The sequence below is a fragment of the Montipora capricornis genome, chromosome 2 (assembly GCF_036669925.1).
Source record: "Montipora capricornis isolate CH-2021 chromosome 2, ASM3666992v2, whole genome shotgun sequence".
NCBI classification, from domain to species: domain Eukaryota; kingdom Metazoa; phylum Cnidaria; class Anthozoa; order Scleractinia; family Acroporidae; genus Montipora; species Montipora capricornis.
In genome coordinates, this window is record NC_090884.1 from 39,434,031 (window position 1) to 39,446,586 (window position 12,556).

A 12,556-nucleotide genomic window follows, 5' to 3' on the forward strand; every position below is an offset into this window, starting at 1 on the left:
AATTGGGTATCGTCCCTCGCAAAGAGCGTCAAGTTCGGTCACGGCTATTACGTAAACACATTCTCAGGAAAATAATCAACTGTTTTGGCTCAACACTCATTTTTTCCAGGTAAAATTTTGTGCAATTTGTTAATGCTGAAATTTCTTTGTAAGGAATTGGTTACCGTTACACAGTTTGGTTTGCCCCAATGTTGCTACAATGTGCTGTATTACAGGCTGTGGTGAAATTGTACGGAGAAGTGAGAAAGATACGCACATTAAAGATAAAATATCTTCCCACTTTCACCTTCTCTTGCGGGAAAGGGAAAATTTGTTGTGGAGAGCAAACAAAGTACGGCACAGCACGTAAGTTGCAGATGTTCTCTACTGCTTAAATCAACTGTTAAAACCTGTTGACTTGAGGTTCAACGTTCTAACGATAGACTCTATGTACATGATATGATGTAAGTTTAGTCCTTCCTTCCTTCCTTTTTTCCATTCAAAGATGATAATTTTCTTTCAGAGAAGACAATAAAGCTTCTTCTTCTGCAGACTTCTGTTTTCCGGTTAGATGTAATACTACTGGTTCCATGTTCCTTTGAACGGTTAGGTCAATATTAAACCATATTCGTATTCTCAGTATTGGAGTGGAACCGAGATTGAAACGAAAATTTGTTGTAGTATTTACACACAAAGTGATATCAACAACACTCGATCTAAAAATCATCCCAGGTCGATTGAATTGACTTCTCAATTCATCCATGGAGAACGTGCAAGCGGTACGAGGCATGCACAAAATTGTTTACAGAAGCTTCAAACATGGCAAATTTAAATAAGAGCTAAGCATTAGTTATTACATACAAAGCACTAAACGAAAAGATTCGATGACATTGTACATACATCTTATTCGATAGTTAAACATATAATTCGCACGGATATTTTGCTAGTAGCGTAATACGAAAAATGACGCAAAATGCAGGCAAGTATTATATGTTGAACCATCGATTAAGAGATCTAGTATTCCACTATGAAAAACGAATTTCTTTTGCTTCAATTGTATTAGGTAAGAGTGTTAGGCTTAACTGCAGAATACCCAGCCACTCAAATAAAGTACTGCGTTGCTAGCTACGCGGTACGCAGAAACTAATAAATGTAATTTATTTAAAACAGTATTTCTCGTGCTTAAAGCGTGACGCGCGAATTAAGTAGTGATCAATTGTGAATTTTACGATTAGATTAACTACATTTTTCTCGCGATCATGTCAAGAAAATAGCGCTCATTGCAGTTATTAGGTCTAAGCACTCTTTAACATTTTCGCCTTTCACGAGATTTTGTGAAGAAAATAGCACTCGTTTACTGATTAAGCATAACCGTTTTTGTGATTAGACCTAAACCCTCTTTAACATTTTAGCTTTCAATTTACAGTTTGGCTGACTACACTTTGCACAACATCGTATGAAGAAAGTAGCACTGGTTTATTGATTAAGGCTATGAGCTCATTTCAGTGATTAGACCTAAGCATGCTTTTAACATTGGGTACGCATACTGCGTAGTCAGCTACTAAGATACTTTGCACAGAGCATAATGTTTACAATTAACATTGTTCAAACCTTTTCCAATGAAAACGTTCGTATTCGAGAAAAATGAATTTCAAAAACGCTTGTCTTGGCAGTCAAATTTCCCGGGCGCCGCCGTCTAGAATAATTGTGTCATTTTGTGGTTGCCCTATTTTTCAGAACACTCGCCCTTTGTGTCAGAACAATAGGGCAAAAACTACACGTCAGAATTATCCAAAGCGAGGGGTTTTTTTTTATATAAATGCTTTCATTTGAAAAATTTTTAGCAATTTTGATTGTAAGTCTTATGTTCTGTGGTTTAAAGTTCTTTTGTTGTTTTAGTGGAGGTTCCCTTTAAGATACTTCGCCATAACAGTAACGGGCTCGATGTGGCGGGGTATTCTGCAGTTGCTCCAGAGTGTTAAAAAAAAACAGCATCATCGGTGCCAGCCAAATGTCCTACATTTGACTGGATAAACAAATTGACGGGGCTTTGCATTCATTGAAAAACTGCCGTTCCATGCGTATTTGCTCTGTTCTAAACAGGTTGAACCGGGACACTAAAGTGTACAACCGTCTCATAATTTACGCGTTCTCTTGACCTTATATGGTAAAGTGGCGTGATAGTGGAAGAATATTAAATAGCTTATTGGATGTTTCGGTGTGTAGTATGGCTGACTCACCCGTCAAATACAGCACAACTCGTAAAAATACTCAGCCATTCTACACACCAAAACATCTAATAGGATATATTTACTCCGAGATTGCGAACCAAACCGATTGAAACGCCAAGACCAGCAAGCGAGTATACACTAGTAACCGTTATTTACTCTTGTTATCAACATTACAATCAATTGAAGAGATTGCTGGATGTGGTACCCAGTCGCGCTTTTGAGAAAACTGCTATTATGAGATGGAAACTTGGAGAGGTGTCGCACATAGGGGAAACTGCTGCTGATTTGCGAGGCCAATGTAGGAGACGTTTTTGCACTTCAAAAAGTCGTTTATTGTTTCTTCGAGTTTGCGTTGACGAAGTCAAAAATCTTGTCCTGCGTTCTTCTGGCCTGCCCTTACTTTGAATTTGCCAGAACATTTATATAACTTCAATCTCCACTGGGAATCACACTTAAAAAAAAAAGGAAAAGTTGCTCATTAGCGACTTCTATTCTTCTTTGTTGCTTTAGGTCCTTTTGAATGGGTTTGTTTGTTCTTATAGTGCAAATCACTCCCCCATGGTGTGGAGATCTTTAGATCGAAGCAATGTTTACGTTTTATTCTCTAGTTCTTGCTTGGTCGCTATTAGACATAGTTTATGAATTGGTCTTTCGTAAGTTCCAAATGTGTTCTTTATCTTTGCCTTTCTAACTAGCCCGTCTGTTCCCAGGGACACTTCCTGCACTAACGCCATCTTTCATTTTCGTCTTGGCGTTGCTTCCAGTTCAAGAACCAAGTCTCCAGGTTGAAGATTTGTTCTCGGCCTGTACCATTTATTTCGGGGAAGGAGTGTTGGAGCAAAGTACTTTAACCACGATTCCCAAAAACCCTGAACTCTTTGTTGGGTTGCTCGCGCTAATTGCCTTGGGTTAACTCTCTCTTCCGGGTTTGGTACGGGGATTGCAGCGTGAGGTCCGATGATTAAATCATTTGGAGTTATAGGTGGATTCTCCCAAATGGCATCTGAACTGGGGTACAAAGGACGGCTGTTAATCGTATAGGTCACTTCAGCAAGGCAAGTTAGACTTTGTTGTCTGAAACTCGCGTCCATTGCTTGGCAGACTGAGTTTATTAAGCTTTCAACAACACCATTCATGTGGCTTGCTGTGGGGATATTCCATTCCCATCGAAATTGGCAGTTGAACTCTTCAGCTACTGTATTCTGGATTCTCGTAATATTCTCTTGTTTGCAAATTTCTAATAAGTAATCCTGAGCTCCGACAAAGTTGGTTCCATGATCCGACCAACACACAGCGGGATGACCTCTTGTGCATACAAATCTACGGAAAGCCATGAGAAAAGCGTCTGTTGTTCGGTCAGTAACCAGCTCTAAGTGAATAGCCCTTGAGGTCATACATGCAAAAATGATAATCTGTGCTTCTTTCAGTGTCTTGCGACTTAGTCGGATCTGTATTGGTCCGAACATGTCTATCACTGTGCAGGCGAAAGCTGGTTTCTCAATTTCTGCACGTGTATTTGGGAGCTGGCCCATCAACTGCTGAAGAGGTCTTTGTCGTAACTTGCGACAAACGATGCAATTTCTTGTGAGCTGTTTTGCAATGCTCCGCACGCCAATGATCCAAAACTTTTTTCTTGACTCGTAAGTGAGGCTCTTGTAGCCGCACTGGGCTCTTTTCACGTGCAGATGTTTGAGAAGGAGGAGTACAATCCTGTGGTTGTGCGGCAAGATGATCGGGCTCCACATTTCGGCTGGCAATGTGGGAATTTTCTCTAATTGTCCATGGGCACGCAGGATCCCTTGGTCGTCTTTTTGCGCTGTCAATGACTTTCCAACATCCTCTCTGTTCAGGTTTTCTTGAGCCCATTTGTACAGGAAAGTCTCTGATCTTCGAAGTTCTTCTACTGATATTGCTCCTGTTTCTTTACTCTTTTGGCGTAAATTGTGGACAAATCTTAGAACGTAAGCGAGGACTTTTCTAACTTTTATGAATGAAGAGCATGTTGTTAACAAACTTTCCAGAGTGGGGTTCCTTGGCTTGAAATCAAGCGCAGCTGCAACACAACAGCTCTTTGGGTGTTGTTCTTCTTTTCTGAAACTATTCTTTGGTGTCATGCCTTTCATTTCTTTCAAGATGTCGTGATCATTTCCACACTCAAGGTTTTGATGTTCACGACATCTTGAAAGAAATGAAAGGCATGACTGATTTGCGAGGCCAATGTAGGAGACGTTTTTGCACTTCAAAAAGTCGTTTACTGTTTCTTCGAGTTTGCGTCGACGAAGTCAAAAATCTTGTCCTGCGTTCTTCTGGCCTGCCCTTACTTTGAATTTGCCAGAACATTTATATAATTTCAATCTCCACTGGGAATCACACTTAAAAAAAAAGGAAAAGTTGCTCATTAGCGACTTCTATTCTTCTTTGTTGCTTTAGGTCCTTTTGAATGGGTTTGTTTATTCTTATAGTGCAAATCAGCTGCGTTAGAATCCCCGGTTTTCCAAAGATTTCAGAGAAAATGGAGGATGGTGTTTAAAGAGAGCACGATTCGATTTATCTACATTCAAGGCTTAGAAAAGATCGCGGTAGTCTTGCGGCAAGTGTTGGAGCAGTTCATACCAAAACTATTACAGGACAAGTTAAAGAGAATTGAAGCTCATGATTCTCCCCACATTATAAGATATTCTTTGAGGAAATAACTCTTGTTTGAGGCAACTCTGTACTTGCGACATTACCAAATGATAAAGTCTTAGTTTTCAGGTAGACGGGTTGAAAGTTTGAATGTTACTATCAATAAATCAGTCGTAGTTTTGACATCGATCATGGAAGTAATGTTACCTTATTGAACCGTAAATCAAAATGCAAGACTCCAAAAGAGGAAAGAAGGCTGTAGGTGTATGCGAGTATTACACAAAAAAGGGCTAAGTTTCTCTGTTCATTGCGGTGAAACGGAATTGAAGTGGCTTAACATTATGTGAATATTGTTATCGGAAATTCCTCCACAGCTTCATTGTTCAGACCAGGGACGGCAAAAGAGAGGCATACAGGGAGAGGATATCGGGGTTTACCCTTCTCCAAGAAGGCGAATCCACCCAGATAGAATCAAGATGTGCCACACCTCCAGTGTCAGTTACTGTAAGAATGTAAGTGGTGGAGCCTAATTATAGGTCAGTATACCAGCACAGTTAACAACATTTTCATTAGAAAAGATATCCCGTTAAAGCAAGGCACAACTTACAAGGTTGGTAGTCTAACGCCAAATAGCAGCAAGCATTAGGCGCTGTTAAGGGGTTTCGACTTTTGAAAACACTGACCCCCAGTACATTTGCCGCTCAATGACCCAACCCCTTAAAGGACCCTCTAAAATTCACTGTTAACGTTCACTGTTGTCGAAACCCGTTAATAAAGGATATGTAATGGTATCTTATTTGCAAGAATTAGGATAGGAACAGGAACAGTCTTGCTTTGCTGCTAAAAGGATAGTCAGCAATTATAGTAGACTAAAGTCTTCTATTTTTTTCTTTCTTTTCTTTTTCTTCAGGTAACAGATATGCATTCCCAGGCATCAACTTGTATTAGTCAGCCGTGGTATAATTTTGAATAAAGGGTGTTCTAGGCTAGTGAGGGTCTGAGCATGATTGCCAAATGAATTTCATTGGATATTACGATGGATAGTTCAGTTTTTGCCTTTGGAAATCACAAAATTGTTCCAGGCTAAGCCAACCTCGTTCCCAGGGTCCTCTCGAGCAAGGAAGAGGGAGGACCCTGGGAACGAGGTTGAGGTCAAGCATCCCTCATATCATACTTTCTCCTCGTGATTCTTGAGTGTTATTGCTTTGGATCTAATTGATTTTTCATTATTTGTAAAGCGTACATCTCTATCAAGCACTATACATACTTTGTGTAGCTTACTTTTAACTAGCAATCTACAGATGTAGCTCATTATTTTTTGAATGAAAATTTGTCACTTGAATGACCCTTTAAGCAGTGTTTTTTGACGCAAAATAGTACGTTTGGAGGAATATGTGCCTACTGTTTTAATTTTTTATTGTTCATTAAGGACTAAGAAACACTGAATTGTCTTTTTAAATAATAAAGAAATCACTCTATGTGTAGGTCTAGGGGTTTTTCAAAGTCTTACATTAACGACGGTGCCTAGTAATCCGCCGTTTACGGTTATGCAGGAAATGTAGGTCTTAGCAAATAGAAAATTGAGGGTAACCACACATTTTCAAAGATAATCGATGACTAATATTTGTAAACAGCTTTGAGTACAACGCAATGTATGGCATTCTTTCTCAAATTAAAAATTACTTATCTCTCGAAAATGCATAGTTACCCCTAATTTTCTTTTTGGATACCAAGAGAACTTACAAAAATGTACTTTCTCCGTATAGTTTTAAACCATGCAAAAATATCACTGTATTAGTAAGCTTCACCAATAGGAAACCAGAATATCTCGAGATGCGTAGAACGTATGCGCAATAACAATGGTAGGCACCGTCCTTAAAGGGGACCTTAACGTCTTACATTCAGGGATTCTTTAACATGTTACATCTCCTCTACTTTGGTCCAATAAAATCATAGATAGGAGTTAAATGTTTAAACAAATAAACAAGTTCCCGTTTTCATTTTTAACTGAATGCGATTTTTCATGCACCTGTACGAGAAAATGGGTACCAAAAGTCTTACATTGAGGGTTTTTAACAGTCGGATTATACATTCAGGGGTTAGTCTGGGAGCACATGTAATCCCGTGCGAATTTCGTGAAGCAAGCAAGCCACTAATCTAGATATCTTATTTGGACCCTAGATAATGTATACCGGCGAGGTCCCACAGCTTCCAACGCCAATCATTTTCGAGTTAACTGGTGCCTGACATGGCATACCAAAGCGCCGAAACATTGGATAGTTTTTCCAAAACCTTGTTTGGAAAGATGGATGGTGTGGGTACATTTCATAGAATAACTCTAATGACCTCTTGACTGATGGAAGGGACATGGTAGGAACTGCCGACTGCAGGCCATCATCAAAGTACATCTCTTTCTGGGCTAAATCAACAAAGATTAAGCCCCAATGGTTAGGCATGTAAACTGGCACTAGAATTTGCTGCAAATCATGGACATTTAGGAGGTGCTTTGTTGTTTCATTTAATTGCCGCTCATCCAATCATAAAACTCTGTGGGAAAATACACAGTGTCATTCTTACCATTTTCTCTGGTGTCATCCAAAAACTTACTGATGCATATATCAATGACAAAGCTATCGATATACCGTTCCTATGACGTGGAATCCAATCCCTTCTTACCATACTTTAGAATGGGGTGGTTTTTAGGATGATGCCAAAGGGCATCTTGTAATCGCACGAGATCTTCAGATGAGCATTTCATTTTAGAAAGCCAGTTAGCTTCTGCAGATACATTGCGAGTAGTGTCAGCTAGTGTGCAGAAGCATTTTAGGATACAGAGGGCACTCTCAGAAAACTGACCCTTGCCTACAATGTCAATACTGGTAGGATTCATGCCAGACAAGGCATCATTCAACTTGTCTAGGGTTCCAACTCGATAGGCAAACAAACCCAATGAGCCCAGAAGCTGCTCACAATTTCGCATCTCACAATGTAGAGAGCAAAGATTTATGCTGCTCAAGTCTTCCTCCAGAAGAAAATTGAGATCATCTCGAAGGCCTGAACCCCTGAAAACGAACAAAGTTGCTTACGTTGACCTTGGAAATTTCTATTATTTTATATTTACCAGTCGGTTGTGCTCACAACACCCTCACCTTCCGATGTTAGCTTTTGATCTTAAACAATCCAGGCATGTCTCATCTGCAGCAACTCCATGGCAAGTGCAAGCCTAAAATAAAGTTATGGACAGTATAAATGTTGATCTCATTTAGAATGCTGGAAGAAACAAATTTTTCCACAACGAGCTGTAGAGCTACTGGATAATGATATCTGTAAAATTCTTTGTCTCAACATTGTTTATTAGGATTTATGAATTCAAACAAATACATGACATTGTATATAATTGACATGATTGAAACAGATAGTCACTGAACCCTATAAGAAAATGCAGTCTTCAATTAAAGTAGGTGTTAATTAATGCAGTTACAATCAAACTTAATACATAAAACCTTACCCTTATTGCATCACAAAATGCACAACACTGTACTCCATAGCCTTTGCCACCAAGGAGGAAATCCTCATCGTCTTTTTTGTTCAGGAGAAGCAACAAAGCCTTGTAGTCCAGAGTCACTTAAGGTCATATAAGGGGAAACAATTCATAATACATGTTTGAGGCAAAACAATATACAAGGACCATTTCACATACTGTATAAGTTTGTCCAATTTCCCAATAAACCAATGGCATGATTGTTATGATATTTAGAACACAGCAAAATGTAAGCTACTGAACAGCGCCATAATTATTTATTAAAGTAATTATCAAACAATGTTTACCGTCGCTTATTTTGAACAATTAATTGTTCCCTGTAAAAAATTGTAAATTAGTTTTAACTTAATTTTTTTCCAATTAGAATTTACAAATAACAATGTCCCATTAACTAAATAATAGCATTTCAAAATTCATTCCCCTTCTTATCAGTCTAATTTAAGTAACTATTTACCCGCGAAAGAGATGTACCTTTTCCCATCCACAACAATGCCAGTTTTTTTTATGACATTCAATTGCTTTAGATTTGCCCTAATATAAGAATAGGGACAAAGAGAAAATGTGTTAAAACTCATCTTAATTGAAAGAATGAAATACACCGAAAAAAAAAGTATTCATCACAAAATTCAATTAAAGCTGCTCATGAAAGAAAGGGAACTCTTTTTGTCTAGAGTCTCTACTACATCTTAAATAACTGATTGGTACATACATGTATGAATGTTCCTTTTCTTTACAGCAACATTTCAATCCCTGCTTTAATTCTTAACCAAAAAACACAAAATGCCTTGTGCGTTTTTAAAAATTTTAAATTTGTTCATGATTGCACAATCAGTAGTCACTCACCTGTTCTCTTTACAATTCCCTATAGCAATAGGGTAGACGGACAAGGCACTCTCAGAACTTTTATTGGCAAAATCAATGAGTGCCAGACCTACAGCCACTTGATTTTTACCTTGAATACAAAATACAAAAAAATAGATTTATTACAAAATACTCATAACATATTACTGTTTACCCATAGAATGACACAACCATAATAAAAATACTGCAGTACATACTGTTAGGCAGAGAAATAAAACACCCGGTATTAAAATATGTTGTTGATACACTCACCACCAAGAGGACGGCCATCAAGTTTAACATTGAATTCCAGGTCCCCAGTGTCATAACAATGAAGGCGCTGTTCTCGTATGGCCCAGACAAGAACAGATTGTAGGTCCACATCGCACGCTTCAAAGTCAGCGTCATTAACTCTACCAATTTTCAGCGTTTTCCGCACAACAGAAAATACTAACTTATTTACAGCCTTGATTTCATTTTTTGAAAGAAGTAAAGGTGTATCACCAGATCGCTAAAGATAAATAGAAGGAAACTATTAATGGAAGCATATATTTCACTCCTATATACAATCATCTCTTATCAAGTCATCTTGGACCACCCTCTCAGCCAGTCAAATGCAAAAATAAAACTAATTGCGATTTGGCCACTTGTGTTTTCTTGCTTCTGGCCAGTTCCTTATGATATTACGACATTTGATTCATTGTGTTTGGCCATTGTGATTATTGTATTTATTCAATTAAGTGCCCAGGGTGCTTATTTAATTTTTTGACTTTCAGGGTGGGCGCTTATTCGAGGTGGGCACTTATTCGAGGCTGGGAGCTTATTAAAATTAATTTTCACCATTTCCAGTAAGTAAAAAGTTTATTTTGTAACAAAACATGACAAAATATTAAAGTATATAAATTGTCACTGTTCATTGTTCAGTTTTCGTATGCCCAAGACTAACAACTCATTGTTTGGTCTTCGCAGAAATCTCTTCAGCTATCATAATTTTCAATCAACTTCAATGTCATTGTCGCTCAGCTCAATAAGTGAACATTCCGGTGCTGCCTCCTCAACATCCGACAGCGTAACATCAGCAAATAAATGGGTCAGCCGCGCGAGAAGCTATTAGGGCTTGCTGGATGGATGTCAGGCAATCTTGTTCTTGGCGGTGGGCGCTTATTCGAGGCTGGACGCTTAATAACTTTTTCTACCTTCAGGGTGGGTGCTTATGCAGGGTGGGCGCTTAATTGAATAAATAGGGTACTTTACTTTTGGCTTTAAGGTCACTCTGAGTAAAATTGAAAATGCTCAATTGTGAAACTCTTAATACTAGACACATTTTTTATTTGGAAGTAACCTTGACAAAAGTATTAAATGATAGTAATTTAACTTTTTTTGAAAATACATAAGCATTACGTTGAGCAAATCACAATAAATAAAAAGCAGCAGCATGTACACAAAACTAAGAACAATAAATAGAAAAAGAGAACGAAAGTTTTTGATGTTACTCATCGTTTACTCAAATTATGGACTTACCCTGGTCTTTCCAAGTTGGGTCAAATTGAGCAGCGTCTGTCATGCTGAATCAGGAAGCTTGGTGTGCAACTTGAAATACAGCAGCACCCAATCTGGAACTCTCATGCTCTGGAAAACACGAGTGTGTGTTTCTGAGGACAGAAGCTCAGAAAAGCCTTTTTTCGACCCCTTTGAGTCCATTACAATATTTACGACCTCTGAGATGTGGTTTCTCACATTTTCTCTCTGAGCCTCATCGCCATAAATAAAACTGTTTCCCAGAACGCAAGCAATTGATTCTTTATATTTGTCTGAGATGTCACTGATTGAATCTAAAACTTCCTTGCACTTAGCTACCACTTGTCGTTTTCTGGTCGTCGATCCAAGGTCTGGGCTGCATTTTGTCTCCTCGATCTAACTGCAGCACGATGATGGTGAACGAGAGTTGGCAGGAGTCGAACAGCATGTTGGCTCTGAAGAAGAAAAATCAACAACCTGAGCCTGAAGGTTCTTCAGTTTGAGTTCAAGGAATTCAATTGACCGTGATTTTTCGGACAGTTCTGCATAGAGTTCCTCAGAGGCTTGAATAACCGGGCACGCTTTCCCGCCAAAAGCGAAGCACATAGGATCGCGGTGCTCCATGTCCAACGCGGTGGAGTTCAGGAGATTTACAATCGGCGTGAATACAGCTGAATTAGGAACGCCACTAGCTGAACAACTGCTTTGACGTAGTAGTCCGGCAATTAAACCAAAGGTCGAAGCGACATATACTGTATTTGGCGTTCTTTGGAAGTCACTGGAATACGCCGATTTGGCAGGCTGAAGTTCCCGTGGAGCCACACTCTGAAGTTCGTCTGGAAATGACTTAAAAATTCCATTCCTGGCGAAATCCTTCGGATAACCTTGACAAACTTCTTTAGTAAGGACATACCAATGTTTTCGAGGGTCAAGCGACGAACTTGTAACCCTCGACAGACTGGAAACGTTAAACGCAGAGGAGGACGAGGCTTTGTCTCCCTCCATATCGATGCTCCAAGTGAGTTACAAAGTCCCGCCAAAGTTGAATATTACCCAGTTAGTCAGAAATTACCTTTGACACACAATAGAGTACACAAATCCGTACATTTCCTCTGGCTACCCGATTCCCTGCATACGTGGGAAGACAATAGATAGTACACAAGCGCGGTACTGGAAACTAGCCATTTGCGCTAAACGCAAGTTATTTGGCAGACGTCACTGAGTTCTACTTACGCTTCACGCACTCTGTATATTAAGAAAACAAACAAAGAAACGAAGCCTATCTCCATGTCGTTCAGACTTAGTTTATAACGTCCGACGTCTGCTTTTCCTTTCACTAATTTTAGTTCCCTCTCCTTTTGACTAAATTCGGTGAACCCAAAAACACCAAGGGTTTAATCAAAAATGCTCAGCAATTAGAGAAGTGCAAGTTAAAAGTCGGTCCGATTTCATGCATTTACTGGTCGCATATTTGCCAAAGAAAGTTACCGTGGTCTTCTCGTGTTTAAATTAACACTCGCGCGTGGATTGTGGCGTCTGGTTTATTTTGTTGTATGACAGGATCCAAAAAAATAATTAATTTTACGGCTATGTGATAATTGAGATTTCTCGCCTCACTGTGACAAGCCGCGGCTTCATTTTACCCATCCTGCTGATAATTTTTTTCTTGGGCAAAGCTCCTCATGTCACAAACTCGATCCGAATTTTTCACAAACTATATCTGTCACTCCTTTGTGCGGTCCTCACAATCTCGATTTCTTACTCCTATGTACCGCACTCTGTATCTCGGAGCTGAATTGGCTCTGTCATTCCTATTTCGTGT

General features: G+C 39.1%; 1 protein-coding gene and 1 pseudogene across 1 annotated transcript; both read right to left on the bottom strand.

Annotated features, from left to right (window-relative positions):
* Positions 1-2,947: 2,947 nt before the first annotated feature.
* LOC138037284 (uncharacterized) lies at positions 2,948-4,324 on the bottom strand. The gene has a single exon (XM_068883247.1). The coding sequence runs from the start codon at positions 4,322-4,324 to the stop codon at positions 2,948-2,950; it is 1,377 nt and encodes a 458-aa protein (XP_068739348.1).
* A 2,688-nt stretch (positions 4,325-7,012) lies between these two features.
* LOC138037285 (uncharacterized) lies at positions 7,013-11,739 on the bottom strand (annotated as a pseudogene).
* Between the last annotated feature and the right edge of the window lie 817 nt (positions 11,740-12,556).

Bases quoted from the DNA above. Each gene is read 5' to 3' on its own strand.
- LOC138037284 (XM_068883247.1), bottom strand. From the start codon at position 4,324: ATGACACCAAAGAATAGTTTCAGAAAAGAAGAACAACACCCAAAGAGC.